General features: G+C 43.6%; 1 protein-coding gene across 1 annotated transcript in view; it reads right to left on the reverse strand.

Moving 5' to 3' along the window:
* Positions 1-16,115, reverse strand: part of LOC311058273 (slit homolog 1 protein-like) — a 103,717-nt gene that overhangs the window by 49,643 nt on the left and 37,959 nt on the right. The window contains exons 5-10 of the mRNA XM_084075658.1: positions 5,978-6,049; positions 5,753-5,824; positions 4,411-4,482; positions 3,877-4,040; positions 3,100-3,247; positions 101-172 (exon numbers count right to left, since the gene is read on the reverse strand). Coding sequence (XP_083931784.1) covers positions 101-172; positions 3,100-3,247; positions 3,877-4,040; positions 4,411-4,482; positions 5,753-5,824; positions 5,978-6,049 — 600 coding nt within the window. The remainder of the gene's footprint in view (positions 1-100; positions 173-3,099; positions 3,248-3,876; positions 4,041-4,410; positions 4,483-5,752; positions 5,825-5,977; positions 6,050-16,115) is intronic.

Consider the following 16,115-nt stretch of genomic DNA (forward strand, 5'->3'; position numbering starts at 1 on the left):
AACCTTCTGGATTCTTAATTGAAGCTGAATTGAATTTCACTGAGCTGAATTGAACTGAATAGAATTGTGTGCGTGTGTGTGTGTGTGCGTTCCGACTCACATTCTGCGGAGCTTCTTGTAGGAGGTGAAGGCTCCAGGAGGGACCGACTTGATGCCGTTCTGCTCTAAACGACTGAGGAGGGAGAGAGAGAGAGAAAAAAGAGAGAGAGAGAGAGAGAGAGAGAGAGAGAGAGAGAGAGAGAGAGAGAGGAATAGGGAGGGAGGGAGGAAGAGAAAAGGTGAGTTAAGAAAAGGTAAGATGAAGAGCAGAGAGAGGTTAAAGCAAAGGAAGAAAAAACAACCAGACAGGAACAAGAAAGAGAGAGAGGGAGGAAAGAGAGAGAGAGGGCAGAAAGACATCAACAGTGTTATACATGTCATAGTTTGACTTTTTGAAGTACTTCACACACAGCTCATAGCAGCAGCTGCCACCGTAACGTCTGTTACCATATCAACCACGTCAACACAACCAACCAAAAGCTAACGCAAAGCACCGGTATATATTATCTCACTTTTCACATCGACTCACATCTCCCCAACCCGCCGCCCGCCGTGCCACCAGACGTGAGTTCATATCTCCTACTTTGCGGCGGCGGGGACCGTCGAGTCATGTGATGCCTAATCCTGTGACACGCAGTGAAACGTTAGACACGCTGGCGTTCGCCACAAAAGGACGACGTGCGCGTAATTGGCCGACATAATACATTTATTGGATTAATCCAAGTCACCGCCCGCCCGCCAGGATGAACTGGCCTGTCACGCTCCTGAATGAGCGCCGTTGGCTGACATGTAGACGGAATGACACTAAAGATTACAAAGAGCGACGAAGGCAGTTTTCAGAGCGTTCATGGATTCACTTAGAGACATATGGGGAACATACGCAGTGTAACTATGTGTACGGTACATATAAACGGAGAGACGGTGTCATAGACACAGACAGACATACAGTAGGCTACATTAAGTAGACTGTGTGTCTCACAGACATGCACATGTGTACGAATCCTAAAGGTCATGTGGGTCGAGCCCACGAGGATAGATCTTCATGTATCTGGCCCCTGGAGAGGTCAACAGTGAAAGGTACGGCCGTTCGTCTCTCTGCAGAGGATTCCGATGCATTAGGAGCACACACACAGGCATGCATACACATACGCGCACACACACACACACACACACAGCAGGTGGACACGTGGGCTAGGGCATTCACGAATAGTGATTTTTAGTATTCAAATTATTCGACCTATAAGTATTCGAATATTCGATTAATCGATTTGATTATAAAAAATAAAATAATAAAAAAAATAAAAAATAAAAAAAATAAAAAGTTTTTTTTTTTTTTTTTTCAATGACATTGATGACTGGACTCAAGGAATGCGAGTTGACGTCACACCAGAGCTCACAGCTGCGTGTCTGCTGCAGAAAAGCAAAAAAAAAAAAAAAAAACTTAAAAAAAAAAAAATAATAAAATAATCGAATAATCGAATAGTGGTTTGATAGTCGAATAGTCGGTTTGATAGTCGAATATTCGAATATTCGATTATTCTGTTAATGCCCTAACGTGGGCATGCAGGTGCTCAGTCACACAGACAGTCACACACACACACACACACACACACACACACACACACACACACACACACACACACACACACACACACACACACACACACACACACACACACACACACACACACACACACACACACACACAATGTTCACACCAGAAGCCACTAATTGACTTCTGCATGTTTTTAATGGTTCTGAGGTCAGTGTTACTGGGGACCATTACGGAACAAATCATCTCAACTCCAATGATTTCTTTCTTCTCCTCAGGAATGAAGAGCTTTACTTCAAAAGCGATGCTTGTTTTATAGTTGTACAAAGAGTTTAGATGAGGTCTTTAATGGGTCCTCAGAAGGATGAATCATAAAAGCCATGAGAACGTGAAGAGAAATAAAACAACACACTAAACCGTGAGATCTCCAGCTTTAGATCATGACAACACTGTTGTAAAATAACGTTTATGTGTGAAATTGTGTGGACAGAGCGAGACCACGTTGAGGTGATCGCTATGACAGCAGTGTTGATGCACAGATACAGCGTAAAATACTAACAAAAAGAAATAACAGGAGTTCAAGGATTCATGTTTTTGGAGCATAAAACCACTAATTTCTCATTGCCGGGGTTATTGCACTGACAACGCAGTCACTTCATGTCATGACACGTTCATCGGTGGGTTACGGTGTCGGTACCCAGCATTGTCTGGGACTAGTCTGGGTTATTGCATGCGGTGAAATAGGTTCTCTCTCTCTCTTTCTCTACCGCCCTTTCCCTCATTCTCTCCCTCAATTATCGTCACACACAACAGAAACCAGTACCTAACAATGCGATTTGCGCTGACATCAGGCATGTCTATTATCCGTTGTCTAACAACGCCGATTAGTATTGACATCGGTTATATCTCCATACAGTATGTGGGTCCATATTTGGGCATCATCCGGGGAACACAGACGAACCCACAGACAACTTGAACTTCATTATATATTTTTATTTCTATATATATTATTTCTGTCCCTGAATGTTTCTTTAAAAAGATAAGTAAAATTATATTGACTCCAGACCTTTGATTCCTTTTTTTTTGTATCCAGTCTTTCTTGGTCGACAAACCAGTTTCGAGCACAAGTGATTGCCTTGAAGAGCAAAGTAAACTCGAATTCATGGATATTTTTTTAGTTTTTGTCGCATTCCTAAGCCAATCATTTGATGACCGGCAGTGGTTCCAGAAGGAGACACAAAGAGTCTCCTTTGTGTCTCCTGCCGGATGACCTGCTGGTCATCAAATTATTGACTTATGCGACAAAAACAAAAAAAATATCTGAGAATTCAAGTATCCATGGGGTGACTAATCGATAGAAAAAAAAAATGTTTTTGGGTGAACTATCCCTTTAATGCATTCACTCTATAGTTCATGGTGGTATAATGGTAAACGGGAAAAAAATATATACAGTATCATTTCCCCCCACCACACATACATTACTGAATGTGTGTGTCCTTTGTACTCACATCTCTGTCATGGCCTCAGGCAGGTGAGCAGGGATGGCGGTGAGGCCCTTCCCTCTACAGTCCACAATGTTGTTACTGCAGGAACACATGGGAGGACAGGAGCCTGACGCCAGGCTGCAGGGCTGGACGAACGCACTGCCACTGTTGCCTGCAAACACAATAAACAATTCATGATATTTACAGTATGTTTTGAACATGTTAACCATATTAAAATATGTGTCTGTTTAGATTCTAGCAATAGAATCAGAATCAGCTTTATTGTCACACCACAGGTTTACAGAAGTAAAAAAGTGGGTGAAATTCAGATGACATATTTTTGTCATCTGAAATGTTTTTTTTTTTTTGTCGACTAATTCTACAGTTCGATTTAGTCGACTAAAATGTATTTTGGCGGGCCTTGATGGCATCTTAATGGCTGATTTTACACTTGGTTGCATGCTGAAAATAGCCGATCTACAAGCTCATAGCGCGTCACAACACGAGAGCTTGTAGATCTGCTATTTTCAGAGCGCAACCAAACATAAAATGACTTGTCTTAGTTCTACTGGATCTCATCTCCACTAGTCACTCCCTAACATATTAGTCTAGTTTTTATTTGTTGACGGAATTGTCAATATATTTAGGCTCAATTTGAGTCACCACCGCTTAGTTTTTATTTAGTTCATGGAAAAAAGTAGTCAACGAACATTTGTCATAGTTTTAGTCGACGAAATCGACACCGTTTCAATGCGACACCGTGGTATGACGAAGACCGTAAGACAGTTCAGTATGTATTACCTGTGCAGGCGAAGTCACTCTTGTGCAGTTCAGCCAGGTTGAGGCCTCTCAGGGTGGGAGGGGAGCTGCACTGGGTGTAGAGACCCAGCGCTGGCCTTTGTCTCAACCAGGGGGACAGCCAGGCCAGGTGACAGTCACAACGCAGAGAGTTGGAGTGGAGACGACTGGAGGACAGAAAACAGAGGGAGGGGACAGAGACAGGGGAGGGAAAGGTAATAGATAAGTCCAATGGTTTTGGAGATACGAGGAAGATGGTACGATGGAGTTTTAGAAAAAAGAGGTGGATGGTAAGATAGAGGGAGAGAAGACACAGTGAAGAAAGCATGAATAAGAGTGGGAGGAGAAGAGGAAGACAGACACGAAAGAGACAGAGAGGGAAGTAGGGTATAGCGAGATGTGAATGGACAGAAAGAAAAAAAAAAATCTTTGTTTGTATTTGTCATTTGTCACATTGTACTTTTTTAAATGACTCTGTGAAACCCCTACCCAGACTAAAACACTGTGGCATTGTGAAAGGAAAGGAGTTTTACTCACAATGTGCGCAGTTTAGGCATGTGGTTGAAGCTGGACACAGGAATACTGCTGATGTTATTGTTGTTCAATGTCCTGGATGGGGAGAGAGAGAGAGAGAGAGAGAGAGAGAGAGAGAGAGAGAGAGAGAGGTCAATGGTTCAAATGGAATGTACAGTAGTTAAGCTTGATTTATACTCCATCGCACAACAGTGTCACCTGCTGACAAGAACTGATTTACAAGCTAACACTGCGTCGTACCGCAACGTGCTAAATTACACTATGGAGTATAAAATTAGGCATTAAATGAATCCAACAGACGCAGTAACACAAAGGAGTCACACACACACACACACACACACACACACACACAAACAGAGGAAGGTGTTTCTGCATGCAAGCAAATACAAAAAACATCTGTGGCCTTCGAGTGCTTCCACAGTCCTAATAATATCACATGCCCATGTTGAATAGTGGGTATGGAAGAAAAGGGAAATTTAAGACCTGAGGCTGATTCTACAAATGCCTTCTAAATCGGTAGTTCTCACACTTTCAACATTTTTCAAAATCTTGAAAGTGTGAGCAGATGTACATCTGCTATTTTTGAATAGCCAACGCGAAGAATCTAAAATTACCCGGTTTCCAGGTTTCAATGGGTTAACGTGTGGCATTTGTGGAATTTATGGAATTTCTTTGACTTTTTTTCAATTTCATTTATGAAATTCTTTTGAAAAATGTTACAATTTGTTTTTAATGTATGAAAAACTGCGCACGTTTTTAGCGGTGCCAGCCGCTCTACACTTGACTATGTCCGTCCGTATGTCCGTTTGTCCGTTTGAGCCCGGATGTCCGTTTGTCCGTTTGAGCCCGGATGTCCGTTTGAGCACGGGCTTTAAACAGCTATAACTCCAGTTCGCAGCATGCCAGCAAGTCCAAATTTGGTATGTGGACTTAGACCACCAATAGGGACGAGCATTGACTGCTGAAGCCCCGCCCCGCCCTATTATAGCGCCACCAGGAGGCCACTGGCTTTAAACAGCTATAACTCCAGTTTGCAGCATGCCACCAAGTCCAAATTTGGTATGTGGGCTTAGACCACCAATAGGGACGAGCATTAATTGCTGAAGCCCCGCCCCGCCCTATTATAGCGCCACCAGGAGGCCACTCACCAAAGGCACCGCTTCCTTCACACAGGGTGCGATTTTTATTTTATTTTTGGAAATCTTTTGAAATAATAATTGAAAAAAGAAAGAAAAAAGGGGGGGGGGGGGGAATAGTTACGGTAACCACAAAAATCGGTCCGCGACCCACAAGCGGATTCCGACCCACTGTTTGGGAAACAGTGTTGTGTATAATAAATACTCACAGGACTTCCAGAGTACGTAGAGCACGGAACGCCCCCTCCTCTATGCAGCTGATGTGGTTCTTATCCAGCTGACTGTGATAACAGAGTGATAACAACATTAGAGGACTGTATATACTGCATCTCATCCTCTCTGTGTGGATAGAAGGATGAGTGAGACATCTTAACGAAAGAGGAACCATTATATGTATTGGTGTGAGTGTGCACGTATATATGTCTCTGACTCACAGGTTCTTGAGTTCTGTGGCCCCTCTGAAGGCTCTCCTCGGAATAGCCTGGATTGTATTCTCGCTAAGGTCCCTGAGAGAGAGAGAGAGAGAGAGAGAGAGAGAGAGAGAGAGAGAGAGAGAGAGAGAGAGAGAGAGAGAGAGAGAGAGAGAGAGAGACAGACAGACAGAGAGAGAGAGAGAGACAGGGTCAGAGTTAGAGAGTGATTTATTTTTTTATCTTTTTAAAGATATTTTGGGGGCTTTTTCTGCCTTTATTCATACAGTAGGTATCAATCTGGGAACCCATAGTCCAAAAAAATAAAAACAACGCCCTCTGCTGTTTTTTTCCTTTGAATTTGACTCTGGGGGGGACCTCCCAATAGAATGTGGATAACAGGATGTTGGCCGCTAGGTCCGCCCTCAGCCCTCCACTTCCGGTCCATGTGTCTTTGTTTACATTCCTCGCATTCCTAACTATACACGTTGTAACAGGAACTCCCGACAGATTGAGCTGCGGAGCTCTGAATCTGTCTTGAGAGATTAATAGGTATAGTGGAGATGGACAGGAAACAGGGAGAGAAAGATGGGGAGAGACATGCAGTAAAGATCGTCGGGAACAGGACTCAAACCTGCGATGCACTGTCAGGCTATACATTGGAGCCTAGGTGCCCGGACTGCAAAGCCAGCGGTCAGGGCCAGAGAGTGATTTAAGAAGATCTTATGACATTGTACTACTTTTACTGGAATTAAAAAAAAGAGCCTGTAAGGAATAATAAACAGTATAGGTTGGAGTGGCTTATTGTCAGTATCAGCCAAGCAACGAGGGTGTCTAAGAAAAACTTTACACTATTTTTGAATAGCCAACGCGAAGAATCTAAAAAAACTTTACATGTTGCTTCTCACAGAAACGTCAAGGATAAATACACAATAAGGTCAGTGACTTATTTCTATTGTGGTCCTTGGTCTGAAACAAACAAAAACACAATTTCTATTGTGGTCCTTAAGACAAACAAAAACACAACAACATAAAACAGGCATATCTGATAATAAATAGACGTGCCCATGCTAATTTAACCGCGTTTTAGCCGATTATGTACTTTTACTCAACAGTTTTCGACAGAAGTAACGTTACTTCTTCTTGAGTAAGACTTTAAGTCAAGCGTCTACTTGAGTAGTATATTGTTAGCTCTCTTTCCGCCCCATGATGATGTAGTAATTACTGTAACAAACGAGCAGTCTTATCTGCCTTATCTGATTGCAGAGAGCGGTCAGTAGTACACAGTAAGTACACAGAGCAGAACCGTACAGACCCCCACTTCTCTGACACGCACGCACACGCACCGTCCACACATGCACACACGCACACACCTTCTGTTTTCTCTTCCTCTCTCTACCTCTTTGTTATCGTTTTCCTCCCCTTGCGGTTCATTCCATTTGACTCCCATTCATCTCGTCTGGACATTGATACATTCCTTCTCCTGTCTTTAACTTGACATCAATACATCCCCCTCCCCTGGTGGACCATTTAATTCAATACAGCGATGCATTGTGTGGTTTCCCTCACCTCAAATTGCCCACAATTCCTGCTAACATTCTAAACGCCTCTATTTAAAAATAAAAAAAACATTATGTGACCTGTGGACATTTAAGACTTCTTTTCTAAAGGTAGATCTGGTATGCGTATAATAGGTGACATATCTGTAAACACCCCTTTGGCTCTTAATAACAGAGCATACACCGTCTTATTTTCCTTATTTTTTCCATTATACTGTCACTAGGTATATACTTTTTTTTACTGCATATTATATATATCCGGTTGCTAAATTATTCTCCCTTCATATTCTGTACACACTCCCCATTGCTGGTAAAAGGTTTTACTTTAGTTATACATTCTCTTCTATCATGAATCAAACTCGAATCATTCTTTTTAATTTCCACTATTACTAACTTGTTATTGTTTGTCTTCTGAGCAGGCCACACTGACATTTCACTGCTTGTACTTGTTTGAGTCAGTGTTAATTCTGACAGCAAATTCTGATTTAGTCTAAGTCTTAAGGCCTTTGCAGACAGGGTCCGATTTTTCGCACGGAAAAAACTGACAATATCATTTTTTAAATGAACACATGGTTCTCTATGACCTCATGCACACCGGCTCCGAATTTGCAAGTGGCTGCGGCGATGCGTTTTTTTCTCAATCGAACCCAGTTCGATTTGTGCGTCTTTTCGCATGCGGTAAAAACTGATTGACTAATCGCACCCTGTCTGCAAAGGCCTTTAGTCTTAGTCTTTTGAATAACACACCATTTAGTTTAGTCCTATTTTAGTCATCTGAAATTGTTTAGTCTTAGTCAAGTCTTAGTAGACTAAATATCAAAAACTTAGTCAACAAAATTAACACTGGTTTGAGTGAGTGACAAATAAAACCTCTTGAATCTATATGAAGCGAGAATTATAACAGTGTCACAACAGTGCACATGAGTGTACATTTACAGTGTGCACAGCCGGTTGTTGACAGCCAATCAGTTAAGACTAATGGAATCCGGTCTAATCTGCACCATTACCATGCAGTTTTGTTCTTATCTCAGGCCCAGTTCCTCCTTTATCTTAATAGTCCCCCCCCGCCCCCCCCTTAGCACGGAGGCATGAGGACATAGCGGTTAAAGACCTGGGCCCCCCCTTGGCGAGGGACAATGACTCCCTGGTTATGCCGCCTGGCCTGCTGCCCTCCTGTTGTCTGGGGCCAGCATAGGGCTGGAGACTGGGGGCAGGAGGAGACAGGGGAGAAACCACAGTGGAGGATATAGATCATCATGTCTGGGTGCCCTGGAGGATTTCAGACACACTCCATTAACCTCAAGGCCAAAGCCGAAGGCCGACCAGGGAGAAACACCAAGTCAGCAGTTATCTCAGACCTTACTTAACAGTAGGCCCCAGACTAAAGTACAAATAAATATGTTTTTCTTTATCTCGCTTTGCCAAAGAGAGATGTATTTTGTTCAAGGTTACTCAGCTCGCCAAGCTAAAAAAAAAAAAAGAAGCCAAGACTGAGCAGGGTTATCATCATTGTGAATTGCATTCTATGTATACATCCTGTATCAGTTTACACTGACGTTCTTTAATCATAATTTGTTATGCTCTTTTGTTTATTTGGTTTGCTATAAGAACAAACTTGGCATGACTGGACAAGTGCTCTGTGTAAATAATGTGGTCATTCTGAGAATGTGTACACTGAACATTCTGAGAATGGTGTCTGCTAACACTAGCACAAAGCTAGCCAGCAAAACAACACACCTGCATCATTCCATCCACATTCCCCTCATTAGCTATTAACTATAATGCTAATGAGGGTACATTATATACAGTAGCTACATTAGGCATGCTAACCAACCTCATGTAAACCACAACGTTAGAACTCCATTGCCTATAGCAGCATCCTTGAAGCCGCACATTAGAACAACTATGCTTTTGCTGATGTCAATAATAGCAAAGGTATTAGGCTACTAACTTCCAAGAATACAAGAACACTTGCCCCGGGTCAAATCCAGCGACCTAGTCGGAACGGTCACCAGGTATTCCTAAACGTAACCTCAGTAAAACTATGCCTATACCTAACCTTATTCCTAAACGTAACCTCAGTAAAACTATGCCTAACCCTAACCTTATTCCTAAACGTAACCTCAGCAAAACTATGGCTAAACCTAACCTTATCCCTAAACGTAACATTAGTAAAACAATGCCTAACCCTAACCTTATCCCTAAACGTAACCTCAGTAAAACTATGGCTAAACCTAACCTTATTCCTAAACTTAACCTCAGTAAAACAAATACAACAATACAAGAACCGCTGAGGGCAGGCAGTCCGCCCCCGTTGGGGCGAGCAGTGGAAGAGCAAGAGTGTGGAGGTCAGTAGTGAAACACAGGTCAGTGAAAGGAAGACAGTGTGAGTGACATGGAAGCTAAATAGGTGATGAGTGAAATACAGAGCGGCAGAATGATGAATGAGAGGAGATAGAGGTCAAACATCAGAAGAGGAGAGAGAGTGAATGACTGGGGGAGGTCAGAAGAAAACAGAGTAGAAAAGGATATGAAGGAAGTTAAAAACTGTGGCTGAGTGAGCGGTGAGGGAGAGACGGAGAGAGAGACAGAGACAGAGAGAGACAGAGAGAGAGAGAGAGAGAGAGAGTGACATGTGTAAATATGTAGATAATTTGTTTGTTTCTTATTTGATCTCTCTTCCCCATGGCCCCCCTTCTTCCCTTTCTTCTATTTTATGGAAATAACAAAAAACGATGGAGCATGCACAAAAAACATTTTACCCACTGTTTTACACCTGTAAACCTGTGATGTGACAATAAAGTTGAATTCTGAGAATGAAAATGATCAAGAATGTCAATGAAAAGTAAATAATTGGCAAGAAACCTGCGGTGGAAATTTAGTTTCACCCAGCTGATGGGAGCTTGGAAGGACACACTCAGGGACATTTCGACACATAGACCGGGGGGTCGGGAGGCAAAGCGGTGACCTTCTGCTTACCAGACGGCCTCTCTAACCACTAAGCTACAGTATGGCCAGCACTAAAGGTAAAATTATTGTAGTAACATTTCATAACAATGTTATGAATCAGTGCTACAACTGAATGGGTAGAATATCAGAAGGTCCCTGAGGACATATTTCATATTATGTGAAAAATTACAGTGACAAAAAATGCGGTCCACATTATTAATATTATTATTATTATTAACACCGTCAGCTCTCAGTAATTCAAGTACTGTGAGAGAAAATCTGGCCTCTCTATAACTTCCTTGCCTCTTGTATTTGAGCTCTCCGAAATCTGGTCTCTTCCAGTATGCGTCTGCCACTCAGGGGAGATATGTGAGGGAACGGTCCAATAATGCGGCCTGCCAATCATGTGCATGTACTGTAGAGTACGCAAGATTGGCAGGCTGCAGTCGCTGGCGTGTTACTGTGTTGTGCTGTTTCTCTGTTTACAATGACTGTATAGCCAGTATCGTTAAATCGTACTATTCCATTGTTTACGCTCCATTTCACAAGGAGGTTAGAACCACACACAGCGTTGCCAGATTCTGTGAGAGAAACAAGCAACCAGGTCTAGGAAAACCAGCCCAAAAGAAGCGACGATGGGCCACATGAGCACTTTAACATATACATCAGCTATTTGAAAATAGCAGATCTACAAGCTCACAACGCGTTGCGATGCGACGCGTTGTGAGCTTGTAGATCGGCTATTTTCAAATAAAATCTTTCGGCGAAATTATAATAAGCAGATCTGGCAACCCTGACCACACACCCAAACCACTGCAATACATTGTTCTATACTGTACAGGAATACTAGGGGACAAAAGTTGAGCGTGCTCTACTGTCAATAGATTAAGAGAAGGACAGACTCTCAGTGAACAGCAGTCTATAGAAACAGTCCGCGCTCACAAGGTGAATTAGAATTTATAAATTTACCGCAGCAGCAGTCTCTGACAAACAGACGCATTTCGGCTACTCAGGCTTTCATCAGCGTTTGAGACGGCAAACACTGATGAAGGCCTGAGTAGCCGGAACGAGTTTGTTTGATAAGACTGCTGCTGCGATAATTTAAAACATTCAAAGAAAATTCACAATTTGAGTGTGGACTGTTTCTATAGACTGTACAGAACCAAACCACCCCAAAGTATGTAGCACATACTGTGCTGTATTCATACATGTAGTACTTAATGTAAAGTAGTCAATCATACATGTAGTATACACACACAATCATTCAGGTGGATGTGTGTGTGTGCGCGCGCGTGTGTTAAAGTGCTAAATATGAATGAACAGCTGCTGTGAGATCCTCACAACGTCTCGCAATGGACACACACACACACACACACACACACACACACACACACACACACACACACACGCACACACAAAGGCACACAATATTAAAAGATGCCTTCCTATTGTGTTGTCAAGGTGTCTGTTGCTAGGACACGAAGAGGCCTACGTTTAGATGATGTTTACAGAAGAGAAACATGTTCAATGAAGTCAGGTCACAGCTGGACGTGTGTGTGTGTGTGTGTGTGTGTGTGTGTGTGTGTGTGTGTGTGTGTGTGTGTGTGTGTGTTTTGTATGTGGGTGGTGTGTGTTTGTTTGTGTTTGTGTGCGCGTGTACATAGTGTATTGGTGTGTATGTGTGTGTGTGTGTGTGTGTGTGTGTGTAAGAGAGTATGTGGGTGGTGTGTGTGTGTGAGTGTTAAGGTTGTGTGGGTGTGTACAGGCTTCTCCACACCATCAGGTCATGAACCTTCCCAGCTGCTGTCTCTCTGTGTGTGTGTGTGTGTGTGTGTGTGTGTGTGTGTGTGTGTGTGTGTGTGTGTGTGTGTGTGTGTGTGTGTGTGTGTGTGTGTGTGTGTGTCTCTATCTGGACAGTAGGTAGTCTCATAATATTTGCTCTCTCTCCTCTCTCAGGCTGCCTCCACCTCCTCCGTTCATTTTCCTCTCCTTTCACCAATCTGTTCATTCCTCCACTGACTGCTTTTGTTGCCTCTTTATCCCTTCATTGTTCAACCATCTCTCTAGACGTTTAATATCCTCATCATCCATCCATCCATCCATCCATCCATCCATCCCTTAACACCCCCCCATCCTTATATGCTCATCTCTCTCTCTCTCTCTCTCTCTCTCTCCAGTGGTCACAGTGGAGGGTGAGAAAGGTAAACTTTCCCACTCATCCTCAAATCCTCCTCCTTTCAACTCTCCAGCGCTCCACCTCTCCCTCCAAAAACTAATTGTTACCCTCCCCAAATGCATGCTTGGCAGGGTATTGTAGTCTGTCCTGGCTGTCCTGACATACGTGCGTGTGTCCATGTATGCGTGCGTGCGTGCGTGCGTGTGTGTGTGTGTGTGAGAGAGAGGGTGTCGTGAACAAACTTAAAAAGTTGGTGGGAATGATTAAGTAGCCTGGCCCAAAGGGACGGGTCAAAAAGGTCAAAGGACAAGGTCAAAGTCACAGTCAAAGTCAAGGTCCAAATTCTGTAATCGGTCAATCAACAGAGGTGTTGCATCGCAACAGAGGCCACGGCCAGGGTTTGCACTCCCAGGTGGTTTAAATTTGACCGTGCTTTCAGCCGAGCAGTTAGCATGCGGCTAATTCCTAAGATAGATAAGAACATTAAACATGTTTTAGGAATGAATGAATAAATACTACTACAGTTTGTTTTATACCGTAGTTATGAGTGCTTGGGTCATATACAGGTAAACTTAATATGGCTACACACCTGCATATGCATGCGTGCACACACACACACACACACACACACACACACACACACACACACACACACACACACACACACACACACACACACACACACACACACACACACACACACACACACACACACACACACACACACACACACACACACCCACGCAGTCTTGTGTGAACCTTTGTCACAGCTTGGCTCTAGGCCGTGACAAACATTGGGACGACGGAGACCAGGATGTAGTTATAAATCAAATACATATTTATTAAACAAAGACTAATAACAGAACTAAGGAGGTATGGACAAACATAAGGATCCTATGGAGTGTGGAGTCAGTAATCAGTGGTGTAAATGTGGATGTGTGAAACATGGTGTGGTGCAAGGTGTGTGGATGGAAATAAAGAACATAATCATAATAACAGCATGGAGACTAGGGGGTTGGAGCTGGTGGAGATCAGGTCTGCTTGTCTCAGCTTCTCCAAGACACTGGCAAGGGCTGGGCTTTTATAGCCTCCTGGAGGCACCGGGCCCAGGTGCTCTCCAATCACTAATCAGCCCCACCCGGCTTCCCTATAGGGCAAGAGTTAATACACAGCAGACAGACACCCACAACCACCCAGACTAATATATGTATGGGGCATCACACCCCCCCCCTTAAAGACGTGGTCCCACTAGGAACCACGGCTCCCCATTGAACACTACTTACATACAAACAAATAATCAAACCCAAAATTCAACACTTGAGTGCACTCTACATCACCCAATTTTAACATTTATATTTTACCATTTCAGACTCAAATACTTTCAGAAAATGTGTCTACTACTAGAGTGTAATAACACCCTTACAGCCCTGGCTTTGCAAACCCCTGGACTCTCCTCCCCCCTCAACAGCTGGATCCTGGTGTTTCATCTAGCAATAGGCTGTCAAGGAGCAGGACAGGCCAAGGACCACAACGCCAGGCTCTAGAAAAACAAAGACATCAAGGATTAGACAGACATTTAAACAGGAGCACGAGACAGTGCATCTGCCACCACATTATCTTTCCCTTTAATGTGCCTGATGTCCAGAGAAAATGACTGTAACAACAAAGACCACCTAATAAGTCTTTGGTTTGGACATTTAAGAGAGCTAAGGAATGTAAGTGGGTTGTGATCTGTATCGACAATCACAGGCACCCCAGATCCCACATACACACTGAAATGCACCAAAGCCCACACCAGTGCCAATGCTTCCTTTTCAATAACAGAGTAATTAAGCTGGTGCTTATTAAACTTTTTTGAAAAAAAACTGACTGGCCTGTCCAGCCCCCCACTGTCAGCCTGCAACAATACTGCACCTGCCCCAAAATGACTCGCATCGACCTGCAACTTGAACTGCTGGTCCATGCGAGGAGCTGCCAACACTGGGGCAGAACACAGCAAGATCTTAGCATTTTGGAATGCTTGCTGACACTGGGAGGACCAGACAAACTTAACCTTGTCCTTGAGAAGGTCAGTCAGAGGACAGACAACAGATGAAAAATTTCGGCAGAAACTTCTATAGTATCCTATTAATCCTAAGAATCGCATAAGATCTTTCTTAGTAGCGGGAGGAGGATAATTCTCCACAGCAATCACTTTTGCGTGCACAGGACGGACCTCCCCCTGGCCGACCACACGACCAAGGTACGTGACCGTTGCACGAGCAAATTCACATTTTGCAAGATTGACTGTTAACTGCGCATCAGCCAAACGCTGAAAGAGCGAGTGGATACGTGCAACGTGACTCTCCCAAGTGTCACTATACACGACCACGTCGTCCAAATAAACGGCACAGCCTTCGAGGTCACCAACAACCCTATTCATAAGGCGTTGGAACGTCGCCGGTGCATTTCGTAACCCAAATGGCATGACTTTGTAGGAGTAGAGACCGGACGGAGTAATAAATGACGCAATTTCACTAGCTCTTTTTGACAGTGGGACTTGCCAGTATCCCTTTAACAAATCAAATTTGCTGACAAATTTCGCCGACCCAACCTCGTCAATACAGTCATCCATTCTAGGCAATGGAAAGGCATCTGGCTTTGTCACGTTGTTAACTTTGCGAAAATCTGAACAGAACCTAAATGACCCGTCAGACTTCGGAACCAAAATGCATGGTGAAGCCCAACTAGCCGACGACGGCTCCGCAATGCCATTCTCCAGCATATACCGGACCTCTGCATCCAACACCCGGCGTTTGTCTGCAGAGACCCGATAAAAACGCTGCCGAATGGGTTTTGGATCAATCAACTCAATATCATGTTCGATAAGATGTGTTTGTGATGGTGTATCACCAAATAAACATGGGAAGTTGCCAATCAACCTAGCCAACTCTGAACGGCGAGCCTTGGGGAGATGACACAACAGGTTGTCTAACTTACTAAGGGACTCTGTGTTTTTCAAGCGCCCATACACCAATGTCTCATCAAATGTGCTGGTGTCCTCGCTCTCAGCCACTGCCACCGACTGAGAGGTAGGACCCACGCCCGCTGCCAAACACACAGGTAGAATCTCCCCAGACTCTCGGCCATAATATGGTTTTAACAGATTTACGTGACACAATTGAGTAGCTTTACGACGGTTTGGAGTTGAAATGACATAGTTTTCATCTGAAATTTTCTCAACCACAGTGTGTGGACCTGTAAACTTTGCTTGGAAAGGCGAGGTCACAATTGGCAAAAGAGCCAGCACCTGATCGCCCGGACTGAATTCCCGACGTTCAGCCCGCCGATCATAGGAGCGCTTCATTTTCACTTGAGCCTTTGCTAGATTCTCTTTAGCCATTGTACCTGCCACATACAACTGCTGCCTGAACCCATTGACAAAGTCAATTAGATTTTTGGGAGGGTCAGGAGCCTTAAAGTTGTCATGAAGCAGTGC

Source organism: Gymnoscopelus microlampas (assembly GCF_963454915.1).
Source record: "Gymnoscopelus microlampas genome assembly, chromosome: 2".
Classification (NCBI taxonomy): domain Eukaryota; kingdom Metazoa; phylum Chordata; class Actinopteri; order Myctophiformes; family Myctophidae; genus Gymnoscopelus; species Gymnoscopelus microlampas.